Genomic DNA, 25,363 nt, shown 5'->3' on the forward strand with positions numbered 1-25,363 from the left:
TGCACATTCAGAATGAAAGAGAAGTGCTTCCACTCTTATTAGCAGAGCCGCTCAGTGGGAGATCTTTCCCATCTCCTTATTGGCACACAGAGCAGTAATAGTAATGCACAGGGGTGATTAGGGTGTGCCCAGGTACAGCTGGTACACCCTGTGTGCATGCCTGTGATTTGAATGTTTCTCTTCAATAAAGACAAAGTTTGAAAAAAATACACACCTGTGTGTTTCTTTCTAAATTCAATATAATTATGTCATGTACAAACTGTGTATGTGGGAATCGGGACAATTTGCCTAAGGTAATATGTCTGGCTGCCATTATGCTCACTGGAAGAATGAGAGACCTAGTTTTTCCCAATACCTTTCAACTTTACATTATGATCAGGGTGGGACTGACCATTTGGAAACTCGGGCACTGCCCGAGGGCCCGGGGTCAGTAGGGGGCCCCATGAGATGCCCCTGGTACCTTTTTCATAGGCTTTTTTGAGTTTTGGCAAGGACACAGGGGCCCCATGATCCCTTATTGCCCGGGGGCACCATGAGTTGTCAGTCCGCCCCTGATTATGATTATAGACCAGCCATTCTCAACCAGGATTCTATGGATTGCTAAGGGTTCCATGAGCTATGGCTAAATGACCCCCTATTTAATGTACCTATACAGTTTTGAGACCAACAACACTTGGCATAGCCAGCTGCACGACACCAATTATATTTTTAACAGAGTAGCATTGTGACCTTCACTGTAAGGGGGTATTCTTCCTAACGGCTGCCAATGTTGAGGCATTTTTCCCACTGACCCCAAGCACGGGTTCCCCAATACCAAAAATGATCTCAAGATTTCCTTTGAAGTAAAAAGTTTGGGAAAGGTGTTGCAAATTGTAGCACAATAAGGCCTCATTCACAGGGGCATACCAATCCATCCACTTGTGCAAAGGACAGTTTTCACCCAAGCAGGACACACAGGTGTTCTGTGCAGACTCAAGCAAGTAGCCTGCTGCATACATCTCGGAGTGCACATTGTGTGGGTCCAACAGACTGCATCCTGATCTGTACTTTGGACCCACATGGATCTATAGTCAGGAATGAGCTTGGAAATGCAGGTGGCTGCCTGTCATTGATTTAAACAGGTTGATTGTGTGGGTCTGTACAGTACACCTATGCATCCCTTGTCCCTTTGTATGGGTGTACAGATCACTAAGACTGTGTGAATGAGGCATACAAGTAGAAAATGTCTTTAGATTATAAGCCTATTACAATAATGAACAGAATGTACAAATAATCCTTAAAACAATACAGGAAACTATTATATGACATAATTGCTTTAATTTGAAACAGACTGTAACATAATGAACAAAAGTTCACATATAATTTATAGAAACAGCCATGTACTTAGTTTATGGCTGCCTATGAACTGCCTCAGTTCCTTTCTCGACTGTCATGCCGAGCTCGGGCAGTTGTAAATGCCTTCTGTGATGATTCACAGTCAGTGCTGACACAGTTACACTCTTCCACCTTAACAAAATCGAGTCGCTCTTGATGTCCATTATCGCATTTCATCATCACATATTGCTTGCTGGTCTTCACCTCCTGGCAACAGGTGCATTCATGGGCCATTTTACTGGCAGCTGCCGAGTATCTGCGTAGAAGATGGAAGTAAATCAATCAAATTGATTATGGTGGTTCTACATAAATGTGTTATCACGCTTACACAGTGGATAGCTGCTTTATAATAAATAAATGTTATAGGTAAAGAGGAGGTATACAAGAATTTTTGAAAAATAAAAGGGTATATACAGAAGAATAAGAGAATAAGAAATGCTGTTATAATTCTTCATACTTTTTGGCTTGTTTTTAACCACTTAGTGGCCGTTTTTACAAAAAGAGTAATAAATTAGTCATGGTAACCATTCAGATGATTTGTTTTATTTACAGGGAATATAACATGAAATAGAAATGGTCTTCAAGGGCACCATCACTTTTTCATTTTTTTATTTAATTTTTAAAGCCGAAGTTTAATGTGCTGATATTTTGCTTTTCGTTGTTCCTCCTCTCCCCTTTCATGAAAATTATTTTTTAAATAAAACATACTTTACATACAGCCCATATATAACATAAATTATCATTCCATACTTTCCATACAGTCCTGTTGAAAGCAGTAGGTTAGCTCCTGGGAGAAGTTATACAAATATCAAAAATGACTTCTTTGGTAAGTGTAAATATGGATGTTACCTTCGTTCTAAATTTTTCATTGTTTTAAATATTTGTGTAGAAAGAACTGCTAGTTATGAGAAGAGTGATCACGTAGTGTTGCAAGCATATGTTCTTACAGAGTTAGGTGGCTCTTAATAAGTTACTGTACTTTATACTGTATATGGGACACAGACCATAGAGACCAAAACAACCTGGTCCCTCTAGTCCTATTCTATGTTCTCCCATCTCATTTGACTGACAGTGTGCATTTTGAAAATTAATTAACAACAAGTGAATGATGAAATAGAAGAAGAGAAGGAGGATTAGGATGGGAACAGAGCCGCCATATTACATGCCTGCTCCCTGGCCAAGAATGAAAATAGATTCTTTGGTGCGGGAATGATTGCATTACTTCTGTCAGATGATAGCATCCCTACTAATGCCAAAGGAGCAGACTAGGCAAGACAGGCTATAGATAATATGAAATATATATAATGCAAAAGGTGACACAGATTTGAAAGTAGGCATACATGTATAATATTTAACTTTCAATTTTACGGTGTTTGTAATACAAGAAAGATCAGTTCTACTTTAACATATTCCTTAACATAAATGTGTACAATTTGCCCATATAATAGAATAATGATCTTACATGGAATGCGTATTGCATTGTCCTTCACAATATGTTACGTTCACCTTAACTTCTGATATGCATTCATTGTAAGACAGGTATTCCCATTTTTGTTTCAAGTTGCAAGCTGACAAGCTGATTTCAATACCTGCAGGGTTAATGATATTGCATCAAAAACAGCTCAGAGTTACCATAGGCTATGTTGGCTGAAATTAACATATACATAATGTATATGGGATTTGCTTACACAAATATTTACACAAAATTCACTAAGCAGTGTTCAAACTTGTACAGTCACTGTGCATTTGTCAAACATTCACCTGGAGTAAAATGAATTTCCTGACATTTGCCAACATGTGTTTTTCAATGGAAAAAAGGTGCTTTTGGTAGTATTCATTCTACGTATATAAGGACAAATGTTACAACCACTGCAGATTTCCTGGTAATTCACTGGACACATTTGAAAATGAAATCTTCCTGGCTTGAGGTTCCAAATCATAGCATGTTATAATGAAAAGGCAATGGCTTTTAAGGGGATTGCTTAACCTGTACTTTTGAGATGCAGCTTCAACACTTACAGTATTGTATACATTTTAATGAAAAAATAAATGCCTCATCCACTACAGGATGTATAAACACAGTTTCACTACTATGAGCTCAGACTAACTAATTTGCCAGCTAGGTTAAAGTGTTACTAAACCCAGGACCCTGCATTCACTATATCTGGTCTCCCACAGTAAACAGAACATGGAAGTGCAATTATTTTAGTAAATATAAACTGCTAAATACCTTTTCTTATTAGCAGTTGGAGCAGTCTTGTGACTAAAGCAGAGCACTGGTTAAAGTTTGTAGGAGGAGTTTTCTTTCTGCTCTAGGAGGATGCAGAACCCCTGACCCTCTGTCTGGACAGTGCTGATTGGCCCTGTGCTGATCACATGCACTCTCCCAAAAAAAAAAAACCTCTCTAGCAATACACACTAAACTGGGCATGTGCATGTGGATACAGGTTCAGTCTGGCTTATCAGGTGGACATTTGAACAAGAGGAGGAGCAGATAAGTCAGGATTAAACACCTGTTTTACACAATGCAGAGGATTAACCCCTTTGGCTATACAGTGAGTATAACAAGCATGCTTTACTGCATATACAGACTGATTTTACTATTGTGGGTGTGATTTAGCTGTAAAGGTAGCAGTACACAGCTCATATTTTGGCTAATTCAGCTGCAGGTGGCATTGTCAGCACCTCCCTGCTCAACAAAAGACAACTTAAAGATTGACTGACCTGGGGGGGGGGGACTATTGACTGAACAATGATTACACCTTTATGAGATGCAGTTACTGTTCTGGTATTCAGGCATCAGAGGGTGCTATGGCTGCATGAATACGATAGCCAGCAGTGGAGATTCTTCCTTCATTGCTGTTAGCATGGATGGGGAAATCTATTGATTTCTCTCTTTTACCCTGTGGAGCTAAATGAAAGAATTCTGCATGTCTATAGATAGTCTAATTATGACATTTGCTAGCCATTTACCAGCTGTTACATTTGTCTCGTGCATACTGACCCTATTAGGGTGAGTGTAACTAGGGAATGTCAAGTGAATACTGGCAAATGTAACAAGGCTGAAACAGTAATAGAGTATAATAGAGAATAGAGTATCCATGTTTCTCTATAGTTGATATTTTACTAGGAAAATCAATCTAAGGCCTCGTTTATACGTGCAGAAAAACTGATGGGAACTGACATGCAGATTTAGTTTGTAGAGACATCAGTTTACATCAGTTTTTATGTGTTGCAGATTTATACACATTTTATACACGTTGGAAATTCCTGTACAGAAACAAATCTGCACGAGCACTAGTGTTGCTCTGTGACCTTGTAGAACACGTGCAGGAAAACTGATGCCTCTCCACCATGGTGTGAACGAGCCCTAAAGTAAATCACACTAAAACAGAATGGGCAGCTGCCAAAACAGTGCTTAAAAGAAAAAAGAAATGCAATTATTTCTATCAATTTGTTCATTTCAGTGAATAAGTACTCACATTGCTTACAGCAGCCATTGGGTGAAAGTTCAATGGATCCCTGAAAATACAAACAAGTTATATTAAAAACATTTATACATTCTGGTTGTACTAGTAAGATTCATAAATCACTGTAACTGTAAATAAAACTGTAATAACCATTGGACATTAGACTGATATTTTTGTACATGGATACAGGACTTAACAAGTAATTAAAGGGACTGATTAACCACTTCCAGTCTGGACCAATTCTGATATTCCTCTGCTACATGTAAAAAAACATCATTTTTTTGCTATAAAGAACCCCCAAAGATTTTTTAAAGCAGATGCCCTAGAGAATAAAATGGTAGGTTTTGAAATTTTGTATGTCACATGATATTTGCACAGCGGTTTTTTAAATGCAATTTTGTAAAAAATACACTTTATTGATTTTTAATGCCCAAAAACACAATAAAATACCCAACTTTTGGTAAATATAAAAGATGATGTTACGCCAAGTAAATAGATATCTAACATGTCACGCTTTAAATATGGCTCAGCAATCAGTAAACAAAAGACCAAAACCAAAAGTGACTAAATCCTCGTTGTTTCTGGTTTCATCACACAGTGGGAGGAATGACATCGGTTCCTCCCACTGTTTCTCAGGAGCAGGATGCCTTCAGTCCCATCCTTACCAGGCTCCCCAATCGTACACGAGTGCTCGGTAAAGGAGGTGACTGGAAGGGGGGGGGGTAACCCCCTTCCATCACCTGTAAAAGTAATCCAGCTGCTCTTTCAGATTCAGATTAGTATTAATTTGTGCAGAATCCCTGACCCTAAACAATGTTATCTCCAAGGAGAGTAGGTGATGTTTTTGCCTTTTGTTATGTTTGCCTTATGCAGGAGAAAGCATTTCTTCCACCCCCACCCCCCTTTCCCTGCAGTAATCAGCCTACAACATTGTAACCTTTTATCAAATCTCAAAGTGAGAGGCTATAGCCATGGACTGCATAAGCACCAGGATGTACTGTGTAATCATAGAGCCAGAATCAAGGAAGTAGATCCCTACCCTAGATAATAACTGAACACATCATACTTCAGGGCAAAAAAATCAGATGAAGGCATTGTGATCTCTGTGAAAGGTAATATTGCCTGTGTGTGTTACACTTACACAGCATACATACACATTTAGCATGAAAACGAATCTGATATAAGGTCTCCTTTAAGATTTGGTTTTCGTTTGAGTCTGCAGATGGAGCTAGAGGCACTTTTTCACCTGTTTTCAGAGATTGCTTACCCCACTCCATAATAAAACAACCATTGTTAGCCAGATTCAACAGCTTAAGTTGAATTACACACAGCTGAATAAATCAGAGCAATGACTTATTGCAGAAAATTAACCCTCATCAGACTGTTTCAATCAGACAAAGAGAGCTGCAAAGCGGGTAGTTACTGTTTTTCTACCTCTTTAGATAACTCAGAGTGCACTGGGAATCTATTGTCATCTATTAAATGTTTTCTGTTACACAAATACTGTATATATGATGTTTCAAAACAATGTAAAAAAAACCAGTTTTTAAAAGTATAAGCTTTAAAAAAAATAGATGTAATTAACATTAAACAATGTTAGTTTCCTTTTAAAAGATATGAGTAATATTTTACTTACAGGTTTACAGTTATTTTCATTGAAGTACGGGCACTGGGTTTTTGAGACTGATGTGATGAACTGACCATTGATCACAGTGCAGCTGTACACTGTACAAGAATCATTCTTCAAATTAATTGACTTTCCAGGCTAAAAAAAAAACAAGGGATTGGAAAACTATGATTTGCCAGCATCACTAATCTTCATAAACAAGCCTATAAACAGAAGTGTTATGTCACGCAACACAGTGTAAGGGACCAGTAAACCCAAAGACTGGTTGAGTTAACAGCTACAATTACAACAGACGGTATATATCTGAAAATTCTTGTGTTTCAATGTATGTACTTGCTTGTCACTGTTTAATCTAAACTAATCCCATGTAAATGATTTGTATTTAATTCCACTGGTACCCAACCTGTTTGAATTTATTGTGAGGGCCTGTGGGGCCCCTGCAGATGGTATTCTGTGTTTTGGTGCCTTTTTTAACCCAGTGGGAAAAAAACTATTTTTAGACTGAAAGAAATAGCCAAATCTTTTAACTACTTGAAGCCATACATCTTACTTTTTCTGTTGTCCATTCCTTTTCTCTTATTGTGTTCTTTTTTCTTGATCTTTTATAATGGATCTTGCTGACAGAAATATCAAATGTGGCAAATAATAACCCAACCTCACCTTACACCCGACCTCACCTAACAACTAACCTCCTCCACTCCTCCCACCACTCCATCCCCCACAGCCATCTCCTCCTGTGCCACCTTCCCCTCCCTCCTAGATTGTAAGCTCAAAAGAGCAGGGCCCTCGAACCCCTCGTGTATTGTATTGTTACTGTCTTGTCTCATGTTCTGTCCCCCTTGCTACTGTACAGCGCTGAGCATACCCTTTGGCGCTATATAAATACTGTATAATAATAATAAGGAGGCTCCAAGGAGCATAAATGTGGAAGCATTGTTTTGTAAAGGGGCTCTAATAGCAGTGACCTCTAGCAGTCTTTTGTAATGTGCCTCTAGTCTATGACCCTCTCTTGAAGCAGGTCCCCAGACTTCAACAACCTCTAAAGCATGTTTGCAGTCTCTGGCCATTTGCCTTCACAAATTTATAAGGCTCTGACCATTCCTAGTAGAATTCCCAAAGTCTCTAATCATCCCCTTTTACATGTTTGCAGTCTCTGACAGTTTTCTGTGCCATCATATTCACTAAATATTATGTGCAACCCTTTAGAGATGTCAGGAGCTGCACTTGAGTTACCTCCATATCAAGTACGTTCACCACCAGTGATTCAAACCATGATATAATGCAAAAAATTGTATTGTCCCCTCATGTGCAGTAAAATATTGTATTTACGGTTTTAATAATATTATAATATATTTTGTTAGGTATGGGCATTTCTACACTGTACCTTTAAACTCATCAATTTTCATTGGGCAGCCTGTTTATTTTGAAAGGGCTGCCAACACACCTAAATGTGTGAAAAAAGAGGTGATTCTTTAGTTTGCCAAACACATTGCACCAAGGTGCAGCTGTAGCACACTGTATACATGCACTTGGGTGCAATTAACAATGAATGGCAACACACACAGTGCACCACCACATTTTACCAAATCCTGCATAGTAATGTGAATGAGGCCTTGCTCTGACAATGCTTTTACCTTCATGTCTATCAGACACAGGGTTTAAGATGGGCTCCAAGATCTATCTTTAAGCCCAAAGCCTGTCCATTATACCAGGTATTGTATGGAGTAATGGCTTTTGCAAGACACTAACATTTCCTCTACTTCATACTGTTTTCTTAATTGCCAAAAATAGAGAAAGGGTCTGGAATCTTATTCTGAAGACTGGAGTGGACTTTCTTGAGCAGAGACATGTAAGAGACATCTGAGATTTCTATACTGAATAGTAATTTGAGTTAGAACACAACTGGGTGAATCTTTTTGAAGATTTCATATGGGACATCACATTTGGAGTGGAGCTTCCTAGTAGGGAACCACTAGTGGATAACCAAACCCTGTCCCCAACCTCAAAGTCTGGAGTTATGGAATGTCTATTGTTTTGTGTAGTTTAGGTTAAAGTGTGGACCTCTGTCAGATTTTTAGTACTGTGTGTGCCCCACTTTGGAGAGTCACTCCCTCTTTCTATTCTGCATAATGTTAGTTTCAAGACAGAAAATGAAGGGAAAGGTAAAATGTTATATTTGTCATTATATTTTGAGACTAGAGGAAATCTCACAATATCTGTCATGGTGACTACAGCAGAGGTTGGACTTCCACTCACTTTGGAATGAATTCCTGTCACTTCTTGTCGTGTTTAAGGTACATGAAGTGCCAGGATATCTCCTCAATGGCAGGCAGGAAGCTGACAAATAGGGACATGGCTAAGCGGCGTGAAGGAAGTGACCTTAGTCTGCTGATCAGAAGTGATGTGGATCTTGACAGACTGAAGAGATGCCGCATGCATTATTTTGTGATGGCAGACGTCTGACAAATTTAAATTGTGATAAGCGATCATTCTTTTATGTTTGTGAGTGAGTTTTTAATGGGAATGAATAAGCAATAAATGTGGTAAATGGGATTACACTATGTGTGTTGCTTTGTTCCCTTACTTTGAGCTTTTAAAGATTTAAAGTACCACTTCGGGGAAGGATGATTTTGGATGGATCCACCTAAATGGATGATCGAATAAAAGTGCTGTTTGCCTATCAGTTATATGACAGGCATTTGCTTGTGGTGGGGGTTGTATCCTGAGGGAATGTGGTTCACTGAGCACAAAGGGTGAATGATCTGCTACTCTGATTAAAGGTGGAGGATTGAAGCTGTGAGCTATTTGACCCAGAGGAAAGTACAGTAGATAGTTCTCATGCTTATTTGTATTTACCATTATTACATAAGGGCTGGGTAATGTGCATTGGTTGCATACGTTTTTAGCACATTTTTGTCACATATCATTGTAGTGAAACACCGTAGAGTCCCTTAAAACAGAAGATATCTGCATGCCCTTTAGTTTCATCACAAATGCCTCCAAAAAACAGGAATAACTTTAGAATAGTAGGTGAATCCATGCAAATCATACGTTTATGTCCCTGTGGTTAACTGTACACCCAAAACGCTGGTTTATACAGTAATGCAGATACAGCCTAATATTGGAAAGCCATTTATTACAAACTGCAAACAGCTGCATCAGGCTTGTTAGCCATCATCATCAATGCAGTACATGGATATTATGGTTTCCTTAATAAGGTTTATTGACCAAAAAACCCTACAAGTAGACGAGTTAAAAAAGAAAGCAGAATGCCTCCTGCTCAAGTAATGCAAAACACAGTAGAACCTTCTTGAAGCAGAAGGTATATGCATGTTTCACTTTACCAATTCAAAAAGAAGGAGCTAATTCCATTATTTAGGATAGTAGGTAGAGAAATGCATTAACCTAGAGAGACTTTGGCATAAGAGTAATGGCATTCCTACAGGAAAACCAATAGGTTTTGCCAGTTGAACCAGATTGTTTTAAAGTTTTATGTATTAATTTGAAGACCAAGTTTTAAAAAAAAATTAAGTGTGATATACCTGTAGCAAACTTAATTCAGCTGTGTCACTGATGATACAATGAGTCTGCTTACATTCACCACAACAGTCACTTGTGCTGTTCATCAACTCATAGCCCTGCAAAAAAGCAAAATACATATTTGTTCAAATTTTATTCATATATTTATTAGAACAGTCAAATTTACCAACATGGAAATCATTGCTCTTACTGGAATATCCAGGCTATGTATGCAATATTGTGTAGGGTTGAACACACTACACTTACCTGTTGACACTGTTTGTTGCAAGGTATATCTGTGCACTGTATCTTTGCTCCTGACCTTCCAGTGGAATTTGAGCACACACAGTTCTGGCACTTGTTAAAGAACACTTTAGCTCCAGGCTATAGAGAAAAATCAGATTTATAATTGGATGTAGTCAATGTCATGGTTAGTTGAATGGTAATACACAGGCAATTCTACTGTAAATAGCAAGTGAAGACAAATAGATAAACACCCCAATGAAACACATACGTAGAAAATGTTTACCCTGGCACATTTATAATGTTATGTATCTACACTTGTGTTCCACAAATTACAGGTTTTTATTTTCAGAACATGCAATTTTGCAGGCTTCATGTCACTGCTTAGAATTGCCTGTTCTATTGAAAACTGGCGGCTATTACCAAAGCCATAATACAGAGACCTGAACCTTACTTCTGATAAGCTCTTATGTAGCTTCCCTACCCTCTCACCATCAGCTTCTACAACAAAGCCAACCCACACCCGCCCAGAATAAATAAAAATGTTAGCTTAGCTTTAAGTTGCTTTTACAGTTGAGAAGAAGCATAATATAGACTGTTTGTTTTTGGGTGTTTTATATTATCTGTGTAAGAGTGTTTTACTTTTTTTGTACAGACTACATAAAGTAATTCATATTCATCCCTATCCCAGGGTACTCTATAATATGTCTTTTCTGTACTCAAAAAATTACATACATTGGAAGACTCATTTAGGCAGTTAAGATTCATATCCATAATCCAAATTCCAAAAAAAGGTAAGTTCACTTATATGATCAACAAAAAGAACCTTCAAAGTGATTCAGTAGCGCAATAAACTATTGTGCTACTTAATCACTTTGAAGGTTTCTTTGTGTTGATCATATTAATTTGTATAGAGGTGGCAGCATTTATTATAATTTTTTAGAATTATTTTCGATTTAGATTCCATCACGCATCTAGGTCAAGAGCTTTTGTTTCATAAGTTCACTTGTAGTACACGTAGCCTCTAACTGTCATTCTCTTTTTTTCTTTTTGTCAAATTCTGTTGCTCCTCTTTCCTCCCCATTTTCCCCTCTTTTTGGTCTCATGTATAGGCTTCTTTAAAAGATGAACTGCTCTAAATGTCATACTACACTAAATCTTTCATCTGACTTCTAAACTATTGAATCTGATATGTTGAAATGCCAGCATGTAAAAAAAAATTGGTAAAAAGCCCTTGTAGGGGCATGGTCTCGGTATGAACGACTGAGGATGTATGATTGGTGAGCTCCTGGCCTGAGGTGCCCTCACAGTCATTCTATTGCACAATACTGATTACGCTCATCCGACCATGGAGCAATATCTTCAACCAAATACTCATTCGGTATCTACGCCATCCGTGTCCAAGATGGTGCCAGCGCCTGCAGCCAAGGCCTCTGCTCCCACGGGCTCCAGTTCTTTCTCCTCCTATAACTGAGAGTCTCTGCATGACTTACCTCCGTTTTCCCTGCTGAGTGATCTCTGTCCATGCTTACCTTGGTTGCTAGTCACATCTACAGACCTGGAGGAATCTTACTCCCTGGACACCGGCCTATCCACAACTGCCGCCTCTCCTCCAATGTAGACCACACTCTCAGTCAACCTGTGGAGGGCCTACTCCACAGCACAACCTCGAGGGTCACAGTGAGTACTATTCCTGGGGACATAATTTATAGAGTCCATAGAACCCTAGGCCCGAGCCCAGCTTCTTTGGAATACCAGCATGATGTTTTATGCCACCTACACTCCTGCCACCTTATTGAAGAGATATTACAATGAGCCTGGAGAGTGGGGGTACTGGAATTTGATGGTGCCTCAGTCCACTTACTTGATATTTCTAAACAAATGCTACTCATGCATAGGTCCCTGAAGCCGCTATTAAACTGCATTTTGGAGCTGGGAATGTCGTACAAATGGGGTCATCCTTTTCACTTAATAGAGGTCAAAGGTAACCGCTCCTTCCTGGTGCATCAACCATATGATCTGCCAGCACTATTTGCCTTTGCTGAAATGGACCCCCTATCAGTTGCCAACCGGCTTACTGTTCAAGCCACGTTGTTCCCCCTGAGAAATTACGACAAGGCCAACCTCAGAGGGTTTGCTCAAATCATAGATCCAGAAGAAGCCGACAGAAAGCTCCACACCATGATGAACTGACCTGATGACTCTGATCCATGCTGTCTACCTTTCCAAGATGTAACCCCACTCTTCAAGCTTTGAATACCAAATCATACTGACCTATTTTATGTAATGTTTACTTCATCATCCTACCTGGAGTGTACTGCTAATATGGTATGGGGCACTGATGCTCCTGGGGTTGCTAGAGACCGGCCTGTGGCCGCTTCTCCGGCTCTCCTTGGGGTTTTCAGTCTTGGGCCAATCAGGCTGAGAGCCCGTCTATGCTAACACTTATTGACTAATGTCATTTTATCTTGAACAATATGGTTATGCCCGGTTGGATATTCTAAATGTTATGATTTTGCAAACTATACTTAGTTTCATATATGTCTCCCAGCTGGCTTTGCATGTTTTTGTGGCCTGTGGGGTCACTCCCGTGACCTTGGGGTGGGTCTCTGTTGTCCCCTGTGACCGTGCCTACAGTTTGTTATATCTCTATACCCAACCATGGTGGGATCAGTGGAGAGGCACATATCTACCCTACTTGTCCGCCTCAGGACCGTGGGAGTGACGGGCATGGCCACAGGATGCTGCGTGGGATAGTGTGTAGTGCCTTTTCATGCAGTATGCATATGCCAAGCTAAATTTACAGTATTGTTTTCTTACCTGTTGAGATTTATATTACATTTATTATATGTATATCATCTGTATATCAGCTGTGTCTTCCTGTTTTGTATTGTATTCCCTGAATGGCTTTGGACCAGAGGGACATTTGACCTGGGTGTGTTAGACCCTATTAGTCAGATTCCCTCTGGTGCAATCTCGGAGATGTTGCTAAGTAACAGGACCTTTCGGGTGTTGTTCTGAGGTGGTATGGGATAGTGTCATCTAATGGCGACTGTTCCAGTTCCTCATGCCTTCTGAAGGAATGGAGATCTTCTCTAGACCTTTACAGTTACCAAATTGTTTCTAGTCCCTATATGGATGCGGATGAGGGCCCCCCTCGGGCTGGGGCTTGACTCCTGGCTGTACCTTACCACTTCCCCCCCCCCCCAGGTGCTCTCTGCCGAAACGGCAGTAGAGTGGCTCGTTCGAGCATTAATATAGGAGTTTCCCCCTGCTACTTCCCTTTACAGAAGCCTTTCTTCTGTTTTCTGTGTCTTGCCCTTCTCTCTCTCTCTCTCTCTCTTTCCTCCCCCTCCCCCATTCTTTTTTTTCTCCCCTCCCCCTTACCTTTCTACCCATCTACCCAATTCCCTTTCCCATTTCATTGGTCGTGATATAACCTTCTCCCTTCCCCTCAGAAGATGGCGGTAAATTTGTCTCATGGAATGTTAAGGTCTTAAACGCCCCAGAGAAGTGAACTGGTCGCTTTAATGAACTATGGAGACTGAGGGCACAAGTGATCTTCCTACAGGAAACTAATTTCAGAATTGATAAAATACCCAGGCTCATGAGCAAACATTTTCCCACGGTCTACCACAGCCCTTCACAGTCTTCCAAATCTAAGGGGACAACTATACTGATTGCTAAGTCTCTCCCCTTGCATCTCCTGGATGAGTACCTCGACCCAGAGGGCAGATTTCTCCTACTGAAGGGAAGAATTTTTGCCCAGACATTCACCTTGGCGAACATTTATCTACCCAATACAAACCAATTGCCAACCCTAGAGCTGTTTCTCTCCACTCTTGACTCATTTTCGGATGGCACTCCTTTATTCGGAGGGGATTTCAATCTGACTCTTGACCCACACAAAGACTCGTCAGCTGCAAAAACTGCCTTCCCTAAACGATTAAGACTATGTCTCTGGGATCTTCTCCATTCGAGACAGTTGGTAGATATCTGGGAGTATCTTTCACTCTAGCGACTGAGACTACACATATTTTTCTCCCCCTCATGGTTCTTATTCTAGAATCAACTTCTTTCTCGTACAGCACTCCTCTATTTCCCTGTTATCTAAAACAGATATAGGCCATATAGCGCTTTCCAATCACGCTCCTGTCTTTCTTGAACTTGTCCCCCTCCAAAAACCATCTACAACTCCACTTTGGCATCTAAGTGAATCTTTACTGAAAGACCCTGACGTAGTAGCTGACATCCTCTGCGAACTGGACACTTATTTCTCCACAAACACCGGATCAGTAGATAACTCTTTGTCTGTATGGTCAGCACATAGGTGTTACATTTGCGAGATATTCATCAAGCACGGCCACACAGCGAAACAACAAAAACTACAATCCCTAAATGACTTACTAAACTCCACACTTTAGAGGATTTGCATAAAACTAATCCTGATCCAGCTACAGAAGCTGAACTTATGAAGGTTTGTGAGTCGATTAGGGAACATTCCTTATATGAAGCTAAACACACTCTCTTGAGGACACATCGGGCTTATTACGAATACGGAGACAAATGTGGCCGCTTACTGGCTAGAGCACTAAAGTTTTAGAATGCCGTTCCTATTTCTCCGCCTTACCATCTCCTTCAGGCAAGATGCTTCATTCCATGCCAGAATTGGCAAGAGCTTTCCGAACGTTTTATTCATCCTCTATAATATACGACCCCCATCTACCGCTTCTCAAGTAGAGTACCACCTTGTGGACATTGCAAAATATTTACATGAAGCCAACCTTTCAGTGCTCTTCCACGAGGAATGGGAATCCTTAACAAAACCGATCTCGGCGGGTGAACTATCTGTGGCGGTGGCTGCCACCCAACCCGGAAAAGCCCCAGTCCCGGATGTTTTTATCATTGCATATTATAAAACATTCCTACCTCAACTTATACCTCACCTTGGATGCTTTTAATGCTATTACAGAAGGAAGGAATGTTCCCCCTGATCTTCTACAAGCCAGTATTTTGGTGATTCCAAAGCCAGATAAAGATCCCCTTCTCTGTGCCAGCTACCACTTCTTATCTTTACTGATCTGTGATGTTAAATTGTTAACTAAAATTCTTGCGATAAGATTGAATGTAATTCTTCCAAGCATTATATCCCTAGATCAGACTGGCTTCATACAGTCCAGAGAAGCGAGAGATAATACATTTAGAACAATAAATGTAATAGCGACAGCCAAAAGGCAGAACACACCTCCATTGCTCTTGTCTACCGACGCGGAAAAAGCATTTGATAGAGTTGACTGGACTATACTTTTTGAGACTCTTAAACACTTCGGCATGCCACCCCCGATGTTATCTTGGATATCGGCTCTATATATATCCCTTCAGCATGTGTACACAATAATGGCCTTAACTCTACCCTGCTTACTATCTCTAATGACACTAGACAGGGGTGTCCGTTATCACTTCCACTCTTTGTTCTTACATTAGAACCTTTCCTCCAGCACATTCGCTGCAACGCGACCAGGCGCATACATATCACCAAGAAGTGGCGGCGTATGCGGTCAATTTCCTTTTCTACACTTTGGAATCACTTACCTCCTTGCCTTCCTTGTTACAAGAACTTAAGCTCTACAGCTCCCTATCCAATTTTAAGGTGAACCTTCAAAAATCGGAATCCCTCAATATATCAATTCTTGACTTTGTTCTTGTAAGATTACGACCCAACTTTCCATTTAGCGGGTGATGAACTTTATCCAATATTTAGGAACTAAAATCCCAGCTAACCTGAACTCTATCTTCAAGCTCAATTTTCAACCGTTTTTATCTTCTTTACATCAAGACTTGGCCAGATGGAAACATTAGGCTTTGTCTTGGTTTGGACGATGCAATGTATTGAAGATGAACACCATGCCCAGACTATTGTACCTACTACAAGCCTTGCCAATTAAACTACCACAGACATATTTTCCAGTACTGCGGTCAATTTTTATTCAGTTTGTCTGGAGCGGTAGGTCGCCTCGACTTAGTAGGTCACTCCTACTATGACCCAAATTGAGAGGGGGCATTCCCAAACCCAGCCTTGTACTATACAGCAGTCCACATGAATCGAGTAATTGACTGGTGCAGACACAGCCTTGGTAAACTCTGAGTATCCCTGGAACAGGACTTTGCTGGAGTGCCCATTGGGGGGATACCTTGGGCAGGCGTTCAATTTACCACACACTTACCCCTCCACCCTTTAACTCAAGCCATGACAACGGAAATAGAAAGAGTGTATAAACTTTCTTCTTTGGACAGTTTCCCATCTCCGATGACACCAATCATCATCCACCCATCCTTTGCTCCAGGTCTGACGGACGTAACATTCTTTCATCATGCCCGCCAAAAATTTTTACGTGCAGCTTTTTTCCTTCAATCTACAGGATGGGCGCTGGCTAGCTCTGTCTTTGTACACTGGGGACCCAAAATCCTCAACAGCTGGTCAGCTTTCCATTTGATGCATTTCTTAACTACTCTCCCCAAACCGCAAAAATTCCAGAGGCCTCTTACTTCATTTGAAGAGCTTTGTCTGGGTGAAGAGCCGATCTGAAAATCATTGTCGCTCTCTTATCGATACCTTTTATCTTTACATGCCCATTTGGTCCCACCGTTTCTAGCTAAAAGGGATTAAGACTTGCCGACCATTTTCTCTGACTAGAAAAAGGACTGGATACACTTATTCGCACATAAGTCTTCATTATGTAGCAAATATCAGGAAACCACGTATAAAATAGTCGCTAGATGGTACAGGACTCCCTCGATTCTAGCCAGAATATTTCCTCAGGAAACTGATCAATGCTGGAGATGCAGTGCTCAATTTGGCACTCTTCTTCACATCTTCTGGGAATGTCCGGTATTACGCCCATACTGGCAGTAAGTCCTGCATTTTATACACAGGTTCACTGATGTTTCCTTAACTGATGAGCCAGCAGCTATTCTCTTAAATCCCCTCTCTAAGAAAAAATATCACAGATCCTTACTCAAACATCTATTGAATGCAGCTAGAGCCTGTATTCCAGCTATGTGGAAGCAACAGACTCCCCCTGCTATTTATCAATGGTTCGCCAGGGTGATATAGAAACCATGGAGCATCTGACCTTGACTCTGCGGGGAAAATCAGAGGAACATCGGAATAGATGGTTCTATTGGGACCAGTTTCGCTTCTCTGATGAATATGCTCAATTCAATTAAACCCTTGCCCCCAGATATCACGTTGGTGGGTTCTTCTACGCCATGTACGATCTGTACAGCTGTCTTCCCTTGTCCTTATTAGCTCTCCCCTGACCCCTGCCCTACCCTTCCCCATTCCCCCTCTGCCCTTCCCCTCTTCCAACCCCTCCCCCCCTGCTTTTTTTTTCTTTTTCTCTTTCCTTCCCGCCCTACCTTTCACTTGCTATATCACTAATTGCTTATTGTTCCCAATCTCAACAAACAAAAAAACAACAAAACCCCTCAATGTACAACCCTCTGGCTAGTCAACATCAGTTTGATAGTTTTTTTTCTGGAATCCTGGAGACTCGAACTCCGAGTTCTGTATCCATATTATGCCTGTTAATGAGTCATTTTCAGAACTTTCTTTCTTCTACAGTCATGCTTTTTATAATTCTATACTCTTCTGAGTTTAGTAAAATGTACCTGACAATGATCAATCTAATGCATCTATGTTTTATTCAAGAAGTAACTTGCCAAGATTTGCAAACTGTTTGAAGTTGTTAAACGTTTGTATTTATCTGTACATTTATAAATAAAAATGAAAAAAAAGCCCTTGTAGTTTTAACCTATTATTAATTTGTTGTGGTCTGCATAACTGGGAAGCATTGCAAATTATTTTTTTCCTTTTCTTGTATGCTTAAGGTGCTAAAAGGTGTTTCTTTTCCATCGCAGAGTGTTAGGAGGATTGCACATACTGTTTTCGGCTCCTTATATACAAATACATACCTACCTGTAGCCCACTCCAACAGGATCTTCACTATGCAACTTGTCTGGTACAAAATAGCCTCTTCTAAACATTTTCCAAGCTGGCTTGTGAACCTCCCTTACATTCCATTCTCAATTAATGGCCACTTGGACAGGTGGTGATCAATCTCCCAATCAAAATGGAAGCTGCAGTGCATATGTATGATTGGGATTTTTCAAAAGTTGCGTGGAACTCATGAGGCCACACTAAGAGGAATGGAGGAGGTCAGCTATGAGGAAATTTAGAGAAACTGAATTCATTCTCTCTTGAGAATTGGAGATTAAGGGGGGGTATGATCAACATGTATAAATACATATAGTGAACTTGGTGTACAGTTATTCACCTTGAGGTCATCACAGAGGACAAAGGAGCACTCTAAGTCTGTGGGAAAATAAATTTAATCTCCATGTACGGAAAGGTTTCTTCACAGTGAGAGTTGTGAAAATGTGGTATAGATTCCCTCAAGGGTTGGTTCTGGCCAGCTCAGTGGATTGCTTTAAAAAAGGTCTGGATTCTTTCTTGAACACACAGAAGATAACTGGGTACAAACATTTATAGGTGAAGTTGATCCAGGGAATATCTGATTGCCTCTCAGGCGATCAGTTAGGAATGTTTCCCCTGCAGGAGCAGACTAACTATGTAACTATGTAGCTCTCAGCAGGTCAGGATTTCAGGTAAGTATATATACTCATACGTAGTACAGGCGCTATAATGGCTATTTATAGGGTGAGAAGTTCCCCATACTAGCTGTCACTTTTGAAAAACAGCATGGCTGTGCAGGGCTCCACCCACACGGCTGTGGCATTCATTCACAGTCCTCTGTGAATGAGTGTACTATAAGTCCTGATAGCCTTAGTGGCTGTTGGCTTGTAGTCCTCAATGAAGTACCACGGTGCTGTGAGCACTGTGTTAGTTCATTGAGTCTTCCTGTCAACAAGTAACAGCTCATCTGTATGGGATGTATGAGCTGATCGCTGGTGCAATGCTTTACAGGATCCTAAAACAAAAAATATTAAATGCACTTTTTTATCTGAAAAAAAATGTGCATGTATTATTTTTTGTGGGAAGGTGAACTTATCCTTTAAATCCCGGACATCCTTAGGTAATGCAGAAATGGCAATAATGCAGTTTCTTACAATGCTATATAGACACATCTCATATAGCAAAGGAAGCTGGTAAACCCACAAAAAACGGTCTAATTCACAAAATTTTATTTAAATGCTCGTTCAGTAAATCTCTGTACGCTCAGCAGTATGCTGGAGAATAACCAAAGACAAAACATGTCTCAAACAAAAGCAGATTTAGGAGCAGAACAAAAATCACCAAAGTGTTTGATTTACTTACCAAATATTCTGCGTTTTCATGTACACAGACTTTCTTCAGAACTGTAATAGAGCACAGCAGATGGCTTTATATGTGCAAAGAAGGCTGCTATTCATCATATGTACTTTGTACAATTTTAGATACAATTTCAAATATAATACCTACTTACTTACACATACTGTAATTAACATAGCAAATAATGACTGCCTGACACCCCACTTACAATATAGTCCAAATCCAAAAATCTTGCACACAACCTTCTTACAGGGAAACCCTTGTCCCATTCTTGAATATAGTGAAAGGGATCCTGTACTGAGAGAATATGCAGGCTACCATTGCTGGCCTCTTCTGGAAATGCAAATGACCTGGCTTTCATGCTAACCCAGGGGCTTTAGTACTTTCTGAGTTCTTGACGTAAAACCAGTAGGTGGATCAAGAGTTCTAAAATCTGGTAAGGCAAAGTGAGCGCTCTTAATGTAGCAGCTGTAGCAGCTGTGGCACTAAAGATAACCAAATCAAAACCTTGCTAAAACCGTATACATAAAAAGTGCAGCGCTAATCAAATAATTCATAAGAAGTAGGATATAAAAGTACATAAAAAGTTTATATAAAGGCTCATATAAAAAGTGTCTATATAAAAGTGTAGATAAACGATCCCCTCCGCAGCAGAATAAATAAGGCTGCCAGTTTTTGGACAGATCGCGATCTCCCCTATTAATACACATATAATAAAGTTCCCCGCAGCATCACAGCTGCCTGTCCGACTCAGATCAACGGCAAAATGGCGCTTTCGCTGGGCACATAAGCACATCGCACCCTTCAACAAAATGGTAGCGTGGTAAAGCACATGCGCCATTTTATCTATATAAACAATTGACGTCCGTCACGGTGTTGATCTCTTCTCTGATGACGCGTGTGGCACAAAAGGCCTAAGGAGGAACCAGCACACCGTGACGTCATTGCCGCCGGTGCCACGTGCAGGTCCAGTGGCCATCTTTAATCGGGTCAGTGCTGCATAACTCTGCAATATTACCCTTTTTTATGAATATTCATTTTGGAATAAAGTTTTTTCATAAATACTACACTATGAGCACTTCTTTTGTGGCTCTTTCCTGGAGCTCTTAAACCTTCAGCCGATCCACCAGTATCCAGAGGAAGGGAGCCCTGTATCCAGGCTGAGCACCCATCCATCCTAAAAGGGACCTCTGGACCAGCAGATTTCTACATTAACCCCAAGACACACTGCTGTGCTGTCCAGTCCTTAGAAGGAAGCTCACCAGACGCCTGACATACCCTGCCTGCCTAAGTGGTCCATGGTGGATATATTAACATGCACATTACCTATGCGCTTCTGGTGAGTGCGTAATTCTACCATTGTTTCCTGAGCACAAGCCTTATTTATTCTGCTGCGGAGGGGATTGTTTATCTACACTTTTGTATATACACTTTTTATATGAGCCTTTATATGAACTTTTTATGTACTTTTATTTCCTACTTCTTATGATTTATTTGATTAGCGCTGCACTTTTTATTTATACGGATCAAGAGTTCTGACTTTTCTCTGACTCCATTGTTTTCCTGCGGTTTCCACATTAGAGACTCTTATTATAGCCAGCAATAGTTAGGCAACTGGCATTTTAAGAAGGTCACAAATGGCTTCCTCCATATTTCTCTGAAGAAAGGTTTCCTTGTAATCTAACAATTCCAATCACATGTAATAAATAGATTAAAGTAATATTGTGTTTCACAGGCAAAATGTGACTACTGGAAAGTGTCCTGCTATTACTTCCCTTGCTGAAAGAAGCTTCCTTAGGGCCACATCTGAGAATTCTCTCAGTTTGCTATAAAGGTTCCCCTCTTTACTGCTAACACAATGGGGGAGATTTACCTAAAACTGGTTCACACAGAATCTGGTGACGGTGTGCATAGTAACCAATCGGCGTCTAACATCAGCTTGTTCACTTAAGCTTTGACAATAAAACCTAGAAGCTGATTGGTTACTATGCACAGCTGCCCGAGATTCTGTGTGCACCAGTTTTAGTAAATCTCCAATGTTTCACTGATCCATTGATGCCCTGTTCAATGGGAGTGCACTAAGTGGATAAGTGACTAGTGGGTATGTGGGACATGCTGATGGTAAGGTTTACCTTACAACTCAGGGAATTCCAATGTTCATAGCAAATGTAAAACATCTAATTGGGGGGGGGGGGGGTACTGGTAGAGGAGGTAAAAGCAGGCACTTTGTCTTGTGCCCACTCCTAAGACTCATTTTTAGTTTTATTTGAAGTGCAGCATTTATTTTATTTGCATTCTTGGAGATACAGAAATAAAATGGTTTAGTCATAATATGTGTAACACCCTTGCTGTAATGTCAGCTGAAGGATGTTAAAACCAACACAAGATGGCAGTGTCCTGCTAATTCAGTGGTCCTCACATTCAGCAGAGCAGCCCCATGGACCTTCTATGCTGAATCGCAGGACTTTGGTGGGGAGTAGTGTACCAAAGGGCTACCTTTCCCAGAAGTGCTGGTGTGTGGGCGGGGGCAGATATATACAGAAGCGTGGACAGAAAGTGAGAAGGGAGAGAGGAAGCAAAGAGAGAGTGTTGCTGACTGCCAGAGAACTGGACCAGGACGCAGAGTCGGACAGAGAAGAAGCAAGGAGGAGCAGCTGACCGCTGATCTTGCCACATTGTCCAATGAGTCTGCCACCAGGTGATCCGGAGAGCAGTGACCGGAAGGAACACTGCATGTGAGGCCGGAGAAAATGTGAGGGCCCCCATATGCCGAGAGAGAGACAGCCAGGACCTGCAGAAAGCTACTGATTGGGTGAGAGAGTCCCATACACCAGCTGACATTCTCTTCATACCTGCTACTTTACCTGCACACAGTTGTCGACATTGCTTTCAGTTAGCACGTGTTAACACGTGTTGTGGCCTAGTTCCTTAGCCACTACAGAGGAACACATTTACAGTACAGTTAAATCATCAAAGCTGACTGCAGTGCACACTTCCTGCTCACCAGATCACATCAGTGGTCCCTGAACCATTGGCCTATCCTCCTAAAGAAACTTCTACCACCATTACCATTGGTCACAGAATTCCATGGAGTGGACTTTCCCTTTTTGCCAACAAGCTGTTAAGGTCCTACCTTTTCCCAGAGATTATGTTACTCCATGTGCTGGCATCCATCTTGGATTTCTGCTGAGCATGGTGGGAATCTTTTATGCCTTCAGGTCTCTGAGGTCCATCCCCCAGAGGGGTGTGGCTGAGTACATATAAGCCTGTGATCTGCACATGCTCTTTGCACTTGTGTCTTGTGTCTTTGTCTTGCTACAGCTCTGTGTATACTCTCGTGACTCTTCTGGTATCTGACTCGGCTTGTGACTAAGACCATTCTCTGTGTTTTCCTTCGATCTGACCTTCCGTTGCTGAACCCAGCCCGTGACCTGTGATTCTCTGTCTACTGTTTTGTACCGTTTTGTCCCGTTGTTGTTGATCCGGCCTGCCTGACTACGCTATTGTCATTCTTACCAGCTACACGCCATTGGCGGCGGCCATTACCGCAGCCGGGGTGTCTCGGGGGCCGCGACCTGGTTCCTGGCTGCGTCAAGTCCATCCCCACCATCAGGGGCCCTGGTGAAGGACAGCTTGGGACTTAGACTCCGCGCCCTGAGGGACTTCGGTCTGTTGGTGGTGGTTGTCGTCAGCCAGTGCGTTACCCTGCCACTAGGCCTACCTGTCTGTTCCACAGCCCTGCCCTGACACAAGCCCATTTGCCAGCTTAACATTTACCTAAAAGCTGCTCTTTTCTTAGTGCAATAAAGGAGACAGCACACAAGTCAATTATCCTTCAAAGGGAAAGTCCTTGTCCTTTCTTCTACCCCCCTTTGTGTAAATTCTGTCAGGAACTATTACCTACATCACCCACAGTCCTGCCAAAAGAGTCCTCACTGCACTTAAAGGGACATTGACTACCTTGATCAAAGAGCTCTTGTACCTCAGATGTAAACCTTGCCGCCAGGCTTTGAGAGCCCAAAGTGAGCTAGTTTCATTCTTGCTAGTTCTTATTGCTCACTGGGGTTGCTACTACCTCAGGTTGGAGGCATTGGGTTAATTTCTGAAAGCAGGCCTAACATTGATTGAACTCCTGCTATATGTGTTACTTCTTTGCTTAGAGTTGCTAAGAGTAATTATTGCCATTCCAAGTATCAATACCATTTTGTACTGTTCAACCGAATTTACATTAAAGTTTAGTATAAACCTCATATCCATTTTATCTAAGCTGTGTGTGAGTTTACTTTCTGGTGTTAATTTACTCTGGTCAAAGGAACCTTGTGGTATCAGCAAGCGTTGGGCTTTCAAAGAGGGGTCCAAAATGAGGAGGAGCCTGAAAATAACTCAGCGACTCCTACGGGGATAGTGCTGCATATGCAAAATATATTAGAATGATGCACTACTTTAATGCTATAGATGTGTATGTGAACTGTTTTACTCCCTGAAAAAAAATAAAGTCCACCTGTAGAGGACATAACTTACTACAAGTATATACTGTACAACAGTGTCCATTTGGAATGTCAGCAACAGCTTCATAACCAATACCACAGTCAGGAGGCTTAGTTGAGCATCGACTAGTGTCACATACTGTAAAAGAAGATACAATATTTAGGGTTAGGCAAACTTACCAAATACTTGTACCATATACTTACACACTTAGCTTCATATATTTTGAGAAAATGTATAATAAGGAGAATATCTGTCAGGATAACTGTTTTGAAACATAAATGTCTGATGCCTGTGGCCAGCCAGACAAATCACATATTTTCTTAGTAAAGTTAATAAGGATTGAACCGCCTAAATAGAAAGGGTCTCTTGATAATACACCTAAAAGAACCAATACTCATAAGTTTTTTATGGTTTCTTGGAAAAAATGTGCAAAAATAATAGGTAGCACTTACTGCAAACGGTTTCATTACAATAGGGGTCACTGGTGCTGATCCTGGTCACAGGAATAAAACCTTCCTTCTCACAGGTGTCAGTCATCCTGATGGGACACTCGCGTTTTTCACAATAGAGGCCACTGCCACCTTCCCTGCATACACATTTCAGGTGACCTAACTGGAACTCTTCTCCAAACTGCGAAAAATGAGCAAAATTATCAAATTGTACTAACTATTTGCATATCAGTGCTAATTTACAATAACCAGAGTTTGGAAATAGACCTCCTTCATGGCAAACATTGAGACTGTAGGTGTCATCTTTTATAGTATAAGTTAAAATTGAAAATTTTGGTTGCCAATATAGGTAATGGGGATGAGGTTCAGATTTGTTGCTACCGTGGGCTCGTGATGAATCCTGCAGGTTCACGGTTTGTGGACCCTGCAAATTATGTGTGAATTTGCCATAGGAATTATAATGCACTCCCATGTCTTTGAACTTAAGTCACTGGTGTAAAAGGAGTCTTTTGTATAAGCCAGCCCCCTTGCTAAAAAAGGGTGGGTTCCTAGTAGCCATATTGCTTTAGTTGTGATTAGGAAATCATATTGGGTGCTGCTGATAAAGTCACAGGGACAGATTAGTGTAGGACTTGTGGACACTGGCAAGTCTGTTAAAGTAAAGGTAAATCCCTTACTGAGTGTCCAATTTGTAGAAAAATAATTTGTATTTTGGGGAATTTGTAGGTGGGTTATTACCTTTATTCAATATTTTAATGGTGATGTCCTGAAATCTCTTTACAGCCTATCCGTGTCCACATGCACTACACTGATAATAGACTGCATGTGTTTATTTCCTGAGGCATATTCCTAGGGCAAACAT

General features: G+C 40.9%; 1 protein-coding gene across 1 annotated transcript in view; it reads right to left on the reverse strand.

Moving 5' to 3' along the window:
* Positions 1 to 1,297: 1,297 nt before the first annotated feature.
* Positions 1,298 to 25,363, reverse strand: part of LOC149445621 (mucin-5AC-like) — a 173,919-nt gene continuing 149,853 nt past the window's right edge. The window contains exons 48-56 of the mRNA XM_089653506.1: positions 24,505 to 24,682; positions 24,086 to 24,190; positions 19,571 to 19,611; positions 10,258 to 10,374; positions 10,014 to 10,109; positions 6,481 to 6,609; positions 4,857 to 4,896; positions 2,837 to 2,963; positions 1,298 to 1,630 (exon numbers count right to left, since the gene is read on the reverse strand). Of these exons, the coding sequence (XP_089509632.1) occupies positions 1,411 to 1,630; positions 2,837 to 2,963; positions 4,857 to 4,896; positions 6,481 to 6,609; positions 10,014 to 10,109; positions 10,258 to 10,374; positions 19,571 to 19,611; positions 24,086 to 24,190; positions 24,505 to 24,682 (1,053 nt within the window). The 3' untranslated portion in view covers positions 1,298 to 1,410. The remainder of the gene's footprint in view (positions 1,631 to 2,836; positions 2,964 to 4,856; positions 4,897 to 6,480; positions 6,610 to 10,013; positions 10,110 to 10,257; positions 10,375 to 19,570; positions 19,612 to 24,085; positions 24,191 to 24,504; positions 24,683 to 25,363) is intronic.

Source organism: Staurois parvus, unplaced genomic scaffold, assembly GCF_062004578.1.
Source record: "Staurois parvus isolate SC_StPar_1 unplaced genomic scaffold, SC_StPar_1.0 ptg000715l, whole genome shotgun sequence".
Lineage (NCBI taxonomy): Eukaryota > Metazoa > Chordata > Amphibia > Anura > Ranidae > Staurois > Staurois parvus.